Source organism: Neoarius graeffei, chromosome 20 (assembly GCF_027579695.1).
Source record: "Neoarius graeffei isolate fNeoGra1 chromosome 20, fNeoGra1.pri, whole genome shotgun sequence".
NCBI lineage: Eukaryota > Metazoa > Chordata > Actinopteri > Siluriformes > Ariidae > Neoarius > Neoarius graeffei.
Window position 1 is genome coordinate 40,480,964 of NC_083588.1, and position 12,894 is coordinate 40,493,857.

Genomic DNA, 12,894 nt, shown 5'->3' on the forward strand with positions numbered 1-12,894 from the left:
GATAAGAATGTCTGCGCAAGGAGGTCATTCAGGGGAGTCTTCCCTCATACAGCTGTTTCATCCAGCGTCCTTTTCTCAATCACTCTTCCGCCTTGCTGAAGCACACTCCTCCTCAATGTGCTGATTTGCTGAGCCATTCCAGGCTTCTTCGTCTCCGTCAGGGCCAGACCCACTTTCTGAGCCGTGCAAAAACTTCAAGGTGACCTTGCTCTCCGGTCCGTTAAGGCAGACAGGAATGAACTTGCCTTTATGCCGACAGTAAATATGCTCTGCCTCTTCATCCACAGGCGACCATGTTTGTGTTTACGCCCCTGGTAATGCAAACTACATTGTAAAAACCATTAAACTAAACTAGCAGCACTGAGTACTCTAGTATCTATAAATACCTGACCTAAATCGGCCAACTCCATTCGGCTCAAATCTGTCTTCCGCTCTCCACATCCACTATGGGTTTTGACCTGCTATTTTTCAACCCATCGACATGTACTAATGATGCAGCTAGCGCTCAGGTTTCCAATCTATTTCTGTTCTGTTTTGGTGCTGTGTACGCCTGCATTCACAAAATCGGTGCTGCATAAAATTTTTTTTGGCTCGGGCTCTTTTTTTTTTTTTTTTTTTTTTTTTTTTTTTAAAACCACTCCAGTGGAAAGCCATATTATGAGTAGGGGTAGAGATCTCTAGGGATCTCGTGACTTGATCTGATTTCAATTTCAGGGCATTTGTAAATTGATTCTATATACATCTTAATGCTTCTCTCACTTTTTAAAAAAAAATCTTTAATAACCTACATTGTTCTTATCATGAAAAATAATCCATTTTTCTTCTATTAAGGCTGTGAGAACAAACATTTGCTTGAATTTCAATTAAAAAAAAAGAAAAAAACGCACTGTAGCCCCTGTTCTGCCTTTAGTCTGTTGAAATATTTTACTGTATTTTCCCTTCAATAAACTAACCAGTCGAAGTAACCCCAGATAATATACAGTACTAGTCAAGTTTGGACACACCTTCTAATTCAATGTTTTTTTTTCTTTATTTTTATAAAGTAAAAGACACTTCCTGTCTTAAAGTAATGATGGATGTCGTTTCTCTTTACTTAGTTGAGCGCTTCTTGATGTAGTATGGATTACTCCAGTTGTGGAATAGGCTTATTTACCGTTTTTATTATTAACTGTTTGATTGCAACACATTAAGAAGGTAAGAAATTACACTAACTTTTGACGAGGCACAACTGTTAATTGAAAAGCATTCCAGTTGACTACCTCATGAAGCTGGTTAAGATGATAATAGTGTGCAAAGTGTCAAGATAAACAGGGACTACTTTCAAGAATCTGAAACGTTTTGGGTTTAACACTTGTTTACCACATAATTCCATGTACAACCCCGATTCCAAAAAATTTGGGACAAAGTACAAATTATAAATAAAAACGGAATGCAATGATGTGGAAGTTTCAAAATTCCATATTTTATTAGAATAGAACATACCGTAGATGACACATCAAATGTTTAAACTGAGAAAATGTATCATTTAAAGAGAAAAATTAGGTGATTTTAAATTTCATGACAACAACACATCTCAAAAAAGTTGGGACAAGGCCATGTTTCCCACTGTGAGACATCCCCTTTTCTCTTTACAACAGTCTGTAAACGTCTGGGGACTGAGGAGACAAGTTGCTCAAGTTTAGGGATAGGAATGTTAACCCATTCTTGTCTAATGTAGGATTCTAGTTGCTCAACTGTCTTAGGTCTTTTTTGTCGTACCTTCCGTTTTATGATGCGCCAAATGTTTTCTATGGGTGAAAGATCTGGACTGCAGTCTGGCCAGTTCAGTACCCGGACCCTTCTTCTACGCAGCCATGATGCTGTAACTGATGCAGTATGTGGTTTGGCATTGTCATGTTGGAAAATGCAAGGTCTTCCCTGAAAGAGCCTTCATCTGGATGGGAGCATATGTTGCTCTAGAACCTGGATATACCTTTCAGCATTGATGGTGTCTTTCCAGATGTGTAAGCTGCCCATGCCACACGCACTAATGCAACCCCATACCATCAGAGATGCAGGCTTCTGAACTGAGCGCCAATAACAACTTGGGTCATCCTTCTCCTCTTTAGTCCGAATGACACGGCGTCCCTGATTTCCATAAAGAACTTCAAATTTTGATTCGTCTGACCACAGAACAGTTTTCCACTTTGCCACAATCCATTTTAAATGAGCCTTGGCCCAGAGAAGACGTCTGCGCTTCTGGATCATGTTTAGATACGGCTTCTTCTTTGAACTATAGAGTTTTAGCTGGCAACGGCGGATGGCACGGTGAATTGTGTTCACAGATAATGTTCTCTGGAAATATTCCTGAGCCCATTTTGTGATTTCCAATACAGAAGCATGCCTGTATGTGATGCAGTGCTGTCTAAGGGCCCGAAGATCACGGGCACCCGGTGTGGTTTTCCGGCTTTGACCCTTACACACAGAGATTCTTCCAGATTCTCTGAATCTTTTGATGATATTATGCACTGTAGATGATATGTTCAAACTCTGCAATTTTACACTATCGAACTCCTTTCTGATATTGCTCCACTATTTGTTGGCGCAGAATTAGGGGGATTGGTGATCCTCTTCCCATCTTTACTTCTGAGAGCCGCTGCCACTCCAAGATGCTCTTTTTATACCCAGTCATGTTAATGACCTATTGCCAATTGACCTAATGAGTTGCAATTTGGTCCTCCAGCTGTTCCTTTTTTGTACCTTTAACTTTTCCAGCCTCTTATTGCCCCTGTCCCAACTTTTTTGAGATGTGTTGCTGTCATGAAATTTCAAATGGGCCAATATTCGGCATGAAATTTCAAAATGTCTCACTTTCGACATTTGATATGTTGTCTACGTTCTATTGTGAATACAATATCAGTTTTTGAGATTTGTAAATTATTGCATTCCGTTTTTATTTACAATTTGTACTTTGTCCCAACTTTTTTGGAATCGGGGTTGTATGTTATTTCAGAGTTTTGTTGTCTTCAGTGTTCTACAATGTAGAAAAGTCAAAATACAGGAAAAAAAAACCCTTATGAATAAGTAGGGGTGTACAAACTTTTGAATATCGTATATACTGTAAAGATTCCATTCTATCTTATGAGAAGAGTGATTTTTTTTTTTTCCTATTGTCCTGTGCTGAAACTAAACACAGTATTGTTCGAGTTTAAGAACTTGCAAAATAATGAAATATAGACTATGTTTAAAAGGAGTTTCTAGCACAGGTAAAGTTTATATACCTGTAGTGGTCATGTGATCTAGTAATGATCAAGCACAACATGTGTGACTATGAGCCCTACAGTAAGGGCTCAAAATTATGAATTTGGGTCTCAAGAGAGACAAAGCACAAGTGTTCACCCGGTCATCAGGAGATCACTAATTCAAATCCCAAGCATACAACAGCCCAAGACTAGCCAATCACGTGTTTGTGAGATCATGTATGCAGAAGAGGGCAGATAGAGCCTACCTCTGAATGTATTGCGATGCACAGTGACTCAAAATGAGCAGCAGTTCAGAAAAATGTGGTTGGCTGGCCTCAAGTGTCTCAGAGGAAGCACATGTTAGCCTTCATCCTCCTTAGTAGGTAGCTGTTGTTGGATCGGAGAGAGCTGGATGGTGGGTGGAAACTGGCAGGTGACCAAACTGGTGATTCTGATTTGTATTGAAATGACATGTACAGTCCTGTGCTAAAGTCTTAGGCACCCTATTTCTTTTTTTTTCATTCAAACTTTTTGTTATAGATTTCTATTTTACATTATCTTCTACGTTATCAAGCCAGTACAGAGACATTTTAGAGTCCAAACGTTCGTTTTCCAGCACAAAATTAAATGTTACAGGGAAACAAAATGGTTGTATCTGAGCAGCATATTACATAAGAGAGCATGTTTCAGATTAAAAAAGAAAACTTAATGAAGGCTACTGGGTTTTGGTGCAAAAATTAAGAAGCGAGTGTGATGGTGTCCAGAAGAACTGTGGCTGGTTCTGTAAGATGCTCGGTAAAACCTAACTGCACTCATTGTACCTGAGACTTTTTTTTTTTTTTAAGCAAAGGGTTGTCTCATGCAAAATATTGACTTTTGTTTCATTTATTATGGCTTCCTGTGGTTTATAGTTTTGGGGGGTTTTTTCGTTTCATTATTTTTAAGCCATTTTTGTTCTGCTGCATTTCTTTACAATATTTTTTTTTTTTGGGGGGGTCATGCTTTCGATTACAGAGACAGCCTGTGTCCTGTCTGCCAGTCATCCCAAATTCTCAGTGAAGTTTCCTGATCAAAAGCAGAGTCTCAGACAGCTGACCTTCACCTCACGCAAGGACGATCAGGAGTTGAGCCGTGTTAGGGCTGAGTGTGTTTACATCTATTCAGGTGGTACAGAGAAGGAATAAAGGAAGGGCTAAAGATTACTGAGGAATTGATCTAACCCTCATAGTAGGTTTGAAGCAAAGTGTGAGAATGGGAACAAGAGGGCGGGACAGAGCAGTGATATGTACTCTTAGCTCTGGAAGTTGGTTAACCCTGCGGCCCTGGCACTGCTGCCACTCTAATTGGAGAAGGGCCTGAAGGGAAAGCGGATGGAGCTGGGAGTGTTATGGCAGGTGCCAACACAACTGAGCTTCACTTCTACAATTATGTGAAGGGGTGTTTATTTTGGTCACTTTTTTTTTTGTTTTTAGAGCGGTTTTTCGTTTCGCCTTTTCCGCCTCGTAAGAGAGAAGTTCTTTAACGTGAATGTTAAGATTAAGACTTCCATCTTATCTCAAATACCACCTGACTCAAAGCTCAGGAATTGATCAATCAAAGCCAGCTCTCAGTTTCTCTGTCTTCCACCCCCACAGTCAGCGGCTGGATGCCTCCTTTAGGAACAGGCGCACACAAATAGCATGATGTGGATCGCGGCAAAGCACAGTGGGGTTGAGGCGTAATGGAAAGGGACATGAGCACATCCTGTTCACTTGAACATGAAGTTTGTGCCCAAATCTCAGCCTTTCCTCAGCGTAGGACTTGACCTAAGAACTGCTGCTGTAACCGTAAAAACTACGATGCTTGTACTGAACATCCTTTTAACATTCTTCGCATTGTTTGACTTTATATTTTCACATTTGTATCATATAATGATGAATGGGTTTCCTTTTGAGTCTGGTTCTTGCCTTTTCGGGGAGATTTTTCATTACCACTGTTGCCTCTGACTAGCTCGTTTAGAGCCTCCTATTTTCCGTTTAAAAAAACATGAAATTCCGTTTCAGAGAATGGATAATTCCGTTTCAGACAATTTGTTTCAGTTATATGCTCATGACAACTAAATTGGCATTTTTAGATTTTGAGCATATAAAATACATAATTCAGAATCAGAATTCTTAAGTACATGTAATAAATGCATGAAATTTTAGGTTTCAGGTAACTGGTGTTGGGAGGCATCTGCATGTTTATTGTCCTTGTGCATCCATCCCTGTAATCCTGCTTTACTGGCCTGCTGTAGTACAACTTCATATAAAGCTTTAAACTTAATGTACACAGTCTAATATCTTAATGCACCTTAGAATCAACACTGAATTTCACTTCACTGAAAATGTGTTTCATTTATTTAAGACTGTAGTTAATTAGTGCTGTTAACTTGATTGTTGACTGGCTCCTGCTATTTTCTTTAAAACTTTATATTGTATATTTAATACTTTTACGGTTATCCTTACTCTTTATACATGAACATTTAAATAAAACAATCTCAGTTATCATTTTATCCATGTTTTTCAAACTTTTTTTATTCGTTGTTATGCTTAATGTTTTCAGTGCAACGACAGGTCTAACATAGTGTGTGACAGTGTCCATTTAATATATACTTCAAATTATTTAACAGTTAACACTCTTATGAGTTTAATTTGCATTTTCCTGTAAATTATTCATTTAATAATGCACAAGTCTTCAAACTCCTTTATATAGAAAATCATTCTTCGGAACATAAATTCTTATTTAAGAACATAAACCATTAAATCATGAAAATCAGTTGCTATTATATAATGTTAAACTGAAAAGCCTTGGTGCAAACTAGTAATGGAAATCTGACTGTTCAAAATCTGCCTTCAAGATCACCATTGTAATACAGCATTAGGAGTTCCTTTGTGCTTGAAGATATTCCGTGGCCACGCGTTAATAATGCGTGGGAATGAGATCCTATTCCGTGGCCACGACTTGTTTAATGCGTGGGAACGAGATGATTAGGTGGTCACGAATTAATAACGCATGGCCATGAGAAGTGTTAAGGCCTCTGCATGCTCTTGCGACAAGGCTTTCGCAGATAGCTTTTCGCAGACAGTTGTAATTTATCGTTGAGCGGGGAGTAATAGGCGTGCGCGATGTTATTCACTGCCACAACGCAAGGGGGCGCGAAGTCGCGAAATCGCTAGGAGTAGTTGGTGGGTGTGGTTAGTGGAGTGTTTATCCTCCGGTTACTTATAATGACTAGAACTGGAGTCGTATAGATGTACGTACTTCCTCGATCAACCGCTCTTCGTGCTGCTCCATCTTCGCTCGTGTTTTTAAAAATGGTGGTCATGAAAACAAAACAAACCGGGAAAGTAGGGAAGCAGAAGTGCATGTACAGCGGATGTAGAGTGGACCAGTCAGAGCCCTCTTGTCTGCGAGGCTTCTACGGTGGTCACAATTTTTGGGAGGTGCGCACAGAGCGTCTGCGAAGGTGGGGGGGCTATGCAGACGCTGTCTGCGACGCCATCTGCGAGGACTGCGTTGTCAGCATAAATTGGCCTTTAGTCATTTCATCACTGAGACTGTTGACTTTCTGGCATCAGTAGCTTCAGCCACAAATATGGACAAGTTTGATCTGATTTCGTTTTATTTTAATCTAGGAATGAATTATAATATCCTTAAATCACTTGCAGTTAGACATGGAGTAATTCTGAGCAAGAGACACTTAATTCGGCTGCTCAAAAAGCACAGGCTCAAACGTAGATTATGCTGACCTTGGGGAAGTTATAGATTTCATCATACAGGATAAATCCTGTATTTATTGTACAATTAAAGGCCACTCAAAAACTGGACATCATCCCATCAGGCTGGAACTTGAATCATCTCGTGGCCACCCAATAATCATCTCGTTCCCACGCGTTAAGCAAGTCATGGCCATGGAATTTTTTTTTTTTCCCACCCATGTCACCAGAGGGGCTCCGTAGATTCCGTTTCTGACCCCAATTTCCGCGATTTCCGTCCGTTTTTCGCGATTGCGGAAAATCAGAAGCCCTACTCATTACAGATCTAAATATAAATTTGATTTTCTGAGAAGCTACTTTGACAACGTGTGTTCAAATCATATATAATTTTTTTTTTTTCATTCTTTTATTACAGTCTTGCATTCCTCTTACTTCGCAACCAGGTTTGCATTGTTGCCAAGATTCTTCGAAGACTGAGACTGATCTGTTAAAGCACAAATCTGAGTTCTTGAATTTGGGACGAAATCCGTATGTCTGTATAACGTGTACCACTGAGGATATGATGAAAGTCATGGCTTATCAGAGGTTAATTCCTAGTGCTGCTGTTTCCATTACTAACAAGCAAATCTCTTCATCCTTTGCTTTTCAGACCATCATGGAGCAGTTCAACCCCTGCTTGCGGAACTTTGTTGCCATGGGGAAGAACTACGAGAAAGCTCTCTCCAGTAAGTACGGCACCATTTTCTCCCATTCTGTCCTCATTTAGCTGCTCCTTCTGGGCAGCCAGCCAGCGCCTCCCGCCTCTCACCTCCTGCTCGCACCACTTCTTTTGAAAAACAATCATGACAGCAACGCCATTCAATTTATCATCCTGTCACTTGCAACAACCACAATGAGCATTATCAGCTCCAGCCCAGCTATCTTCAGCACCACAGAGTTGTTTAGAGGAAGAGGGAGAGACAAATTCTTTGGAGGCTTTTCAGATTGAAATTGATGCATACCGCATGTCCGAGAAAGTGGTGTTTAGTCAATGGATGCATGGTAATGGAGCCATGAGAACTTGTTATATAGGTTGAGCTTTTAAGCTCCAGATAATCAGCTGTTGATGTCTACATTTCCATTCTGGCTCATTTACTTCTCCTAATCTCTGATATAATGACAAGCAGCTCTTTGACTCCAATACCTTTGAGAAATGATGAATGGACCTGTATTGAAATAAAGATGTGGTTGTATGATGTGGTTGTTATTGTTTATTATTGTTTTATTTTTATTTTTTTTAAATAGCATTTTCTCCAGTGAGACATAATCACATGCTATTGTGCATGTTCTCCCAGCTGAGAGAACCAGAGCTGAGGTTTTCAGTGCAGTCTTCCATGACCACCACTTAATGATGAATGCTGTTCTGAGACATTGTAGATATGACGACATCTTTTATTGTGTGTGTGTGTGTGGGGGGGGTTAAAATAAGTTAATTACATTGCAGACTGACTGGAAGTCACTGATTCGATGTTACAATTTTGTTAAAATCCCTCCTTTTATATAAATATAAATATTTTTAATTTTTAAAATAAAAATTATATTTTAAATAAAAAAATAAGATTTTTGTGGACCTGTATCTCAAACGCTTTGAAACTGAAACAGTCAGTAAAAGTTCTCAGTCATTAGTCGTCATATTCCAAAGCCATATTAACCCTCTGGGGTCTGAGGGTGTTTTCTGGCACTCTAATGATTTTGGTATGCTCTGATTTCAATTGTCAGTTTCAACAAATCCTAGCAGTATTTTCAAAGTCATATGACTTTTTTTTTTGTATTCAGCACAAGTTCAGCTACAATAATATCCATGTAGTATTTATGTCATGATTGTACTTTAAAAAAAAAAACATAAATGAAGATGTTGTAAAAAGCAGCTTTAGAACTGTTGGAATGTGTGAAAAACCATGACCTTACCCATTGTGACGAATCGTTTTGATCACTTGAGGTGATTTCTGTTCAGTCTTGGGCTACATCCACACGACAACAGCAACGAGAGTTTAAAAAAAAAATATCGCGTCCACATGGGCAACGGATCAGTAAAATATCAGGTCCATATGGCAACGCAACGCTTGCTGAAAACGATGCAATACACATGCCACACCTCTAGGTGCGCTGTAAGACGGTCCCATCGGAGACACCACAACAATAGAAGAAGTAAGGACGCATGCGCATAAACTATTATGCGCGAGACTTCATATTAGCCACAAAGTCAGAAAAATCTGTTCGTAAAATTACGTTATAATGACCAAATACAATGAAAAGTATTTTTCCAGTCTCACCTGTGAAAGGTAATCCCATGTGATCTCGTTTGGACGGCAAACCTGTTGGTACAGTTAAACGCAGCACATGAATGAGGCATCTTTATTCTCTGCTTTGACCCATCCAATATGGCGGCGAGGATGACGTATGATTCTACGCGGAAGGCGGCGTCTTTAATGGTCCGGAATAAATTGAATGCTACACGTTGATGGATTAATTTGTTCTTCTATGCCCTTTTTGAAGAATGTATTGTAGGACTTAAACCAACATCTGAAGAGGTGAGATCGCTCCTTTTTTTCCCTATTTTTGCTGGCGGGATTGACTCTCTCTCTCTCTCTCTCTCTCTCTCTCTCTCTCTCTCTCTTTGCACCATTACACAATAAATATTCACAGTGAAAATATTTTGTAAGCGCGTTTCATGAACCAAGTTATAGGATTTGTTGACAACTCGCATCGAGTTCGTTACACTTCTACCCGCCGTGAAGCACATGTGGTTGTGACGTCATCGTAAACAAATCCGTTCTACTCATCCAGACGACTTCGCAACGGCGCCATTGCCAGATCTTTCCACTCTGGAACCCGTTCTCAAAAGATTTTGTTTTGGGGCACCCAAAATGCCGGTGCCGTGTGGACGCCAGGCCGAAACGATAAACAATTTTATCAGATTCACCTGAATCCGTTGCTGTGTGGACAGGGCCTTAGGAACAGATCAAGCACAAAAACTTAAACCTACTCCATTGATTTGGACAATTAACAGGCCATCAAAAAAAATATGTCCTATTGTTTTGGGATAAAGGGTTGGCAGTGGGAGGGGTATTCAATGAAGAGTAAAAAAATTCCATTCAATGAGAAGAGTGAAAACCCCTCCCACTCCAACTCTTAATCTCATCAGATTAACTTTTAATCCCCATAAGGTCAAGTAGTCAAAACAGCTCGTCACAATGGGTAAGGTCATGTTTTTTCACATATTCCAACACAGTTCTAAAGCTGCTTTTTACAACAGCTTCATTTATCTGGTATTTGACTTGATTTTGGTATTTGACTCTCTTCAGTGTGTCTTGAAATGAACTCTTGTACTATTTTACTCAGTTCAGAGCCACAACCTACTGTTACACAATTACTCTGTAATTTTGCTCCAACTCCAAATTTTACTCTCTAAACTCCAAAATAGAGCAAAACTAACAATTTTCAAGGAAAATACTTTTAACTCTGGAAAAACTGCTCAGTCATTTTTCCTGTGTATGCACTACAGCACACGCATATCAGCCGATCTGCTCATCAGAAATAGAAGAAATATTCACACTTGCTCAAGTTGATCTTTGGTTGGATCGAGTCGAAGTTATTAAAAAAAAGGCACTGTTCATCAGTTGTCGCAGTTCTCAAGATTGAATTGCTGTCCTGAATCATCCGAAGCACATAAAATCCGCATGCCATCTTGCAACAAGTTTTACCTCCAAACAGCCTAAACTATGGCTGACAGATTTTATCCTGTTTACGCTGGGCATTCCCACTGCAAAAGGAAAACCAATCAAAAGTATGAATGTGATTATCATGCCGTTACCATGGGAACAGTCTTTTTATGAATGTGTAAGTGGGCACTCAGTTCCCTGACTCTGGTATGACTGAGTAAGGTGACAAGTTTTATGTTTCATCTAATTTAGGTAATTTAAAAAATATAATATTTGGCGGCGGCACGGTGGTGTAGTGGTTAGCGCTGTCGCCTCACAGCAAGAAGGTCCTGGGTTCGAGCCCCGTGGCCAGCGAGGGCCTTTCTGTGTGGAGTTTGCATGTTCTCCCCGTGTCCGCGTGGGTTTCCTCCGGGTGCTCCGGTTTCCCCCACAGTCCAAAGACATGCAGGTTAGGTTAACTGGTGACTCTAAATTGACCGTAGGTGTGAGTGTGAATGGTTGTCGGTGTCTGTGTCAGCCCTGTGATGACCTGGCGACTTGTCCAGGGTGTACCCTGCCTTTCGCCCGTAGTCAGCTGGGATAGGCTCCAGCTTGCCTGCGACCCTGTAGAACAGGATAAAGCGGCTAGAGATAATGAGATGAGAATGAGATAATATTTGGCAGTGGGCGCACAAGAAAGTATATAGTTTGTCAATATGTTTATCATGCTTGTATGATAACTCATGAAGATATTTATCAAAATCCATGACCTACTCATTCTAAACCTGCCGAGCTTCACTGGCGAAGCTCTTGACCCCAGAGGGTTTAAACAAGCCCATTTATCCCTAATTATGACAGCTTATCATTTCAGTGCCACTAAATATGTGAAACTGTAAATCGACTGTTCTGCAAATACCATTTTGTAACCTGCAGTAGTCAACTCCGTGAAGGTTCAGAGGGAAGCCATTGCTGCAGGATACGATATACCAGAACAAGTTTCCTTTCAGGAAGATGGATAAGAAATAAAACATATCTGACTGTACTGGAAAGTTAGTGGATGTTTTTCGATTTTAACAATACGTTGTCCCAAACACCTTTACAGAGAAACAGATTTTGAACAGATGAATTTATAAGTTTATCCCGAATGAACAAGCCTGAGGTGACGTTGGCAAGAGAAAAACTCCCTAAGACGACCTGAAAAGACCTTGAGAGGAACCAAACTCGAAAGGGAAGCCATCCTCATTTGTGTGATGAGAGGGATGGCGTAATTTTATAAATGACTCACTTTTATAAGTGTTCTCTATATGGTCACAAAGTGCATCTTGAAGACTTTCCTGTGGTGGAAAACCTACTGACTGACTATTCGAAAGCTCTCCCACCATAAGTGTTAAATATCTCCTTACAGAAAATTTCATCATATCAATTATCCTTTTTTTTCCCCTCCCCTTTGCTTAAATAGAAACACTTTTTTTTCATTTAATTATTATTAGACTTGAAGTGTATAGAGCATCTTGGTATAGAAATGATAAAATATTAGAGTACATTAATACTCTAAATGTAAATAGTACATTTATTCTACGAAATCGAGTCGTACATGAGCTGATCGCCAATGAGGCACGTAATACCAAGTCGGCTATAAGCCACGTACAACAAGATTGAGTGGAATAATGGCCCTTTTCCACTACCCTTTTTCAGCTCACTTCAGCTCACTTCAGCCCGAAACGGCTCGCGTTTCGACTATCTAAGAACAGCACGACTCAGCTTGCTTCAGCCCTGCTTAGCACCCAAAACTCGCACGGTTTTGGAGTGGGGCTGAAGCGAGCCAAACCGAGCTGAGTGAGGCTAGGGGCGTGAGGAGACACTCCCCTGTGCACTGATTGGTGAGGAGGAGTGTCCTCACACGCCCCGCGAGCACGCTGGGATCTGTAAACACCGTAAACCCGGAAGAAGGAGAATTACGAATTACGAGAATTATGAAGCCTTATGTGCCTCGCCTCATCTATACGCTCTTGCCAGTATCTGTTGGCGTTGTCGGTGACAACAAGCCACAGCACCAAGACCAGCAACACTAACGACTCCATGTCCTCCATGTTTATTGTTTACTCTCCGGGTTGTGAGACTACCGCTTAAAAGCTCACTGATGTCACTGCGCCGCCTAACGACATCACCTAACGTCCACCCACTTTCGCTAACTCCACCCAATGTGTCTACCCACTTCCAGCCAGCACGGTTCAGCGCGGTTGTAGTCGAAATGCA

The 12,894-nt window shown here is 40.4% G+C and overlaps 1 protein-coding gene across 6 annotated transcripts in view; it reads left to right on the forward strand.

Annotated features, from left to right (window-relative positions):
• baiap2a (BAR/IMD domain containing adaptor protein 2a) overlaps positions 1-12,894 on the forward strand; it is a 175,431-nt gene that overhangs the window by 64,965 nt on the left and 97,572 nt on the right. For all 6 annotated transcript variants that reach the window (XM_060901710.1, XM_060901716.1, XM_060901711.1 and 3 more), the window contains exon 2: positions 7,608-7,683. In XM_060901710.1, the coding sequence (XP_060757693.1) occupies positions 7,608-7,683 (76 nt within the window). The remainder of the gene's footprint in view (positions 1-7,607; positions 7,684-12,894) is intronic.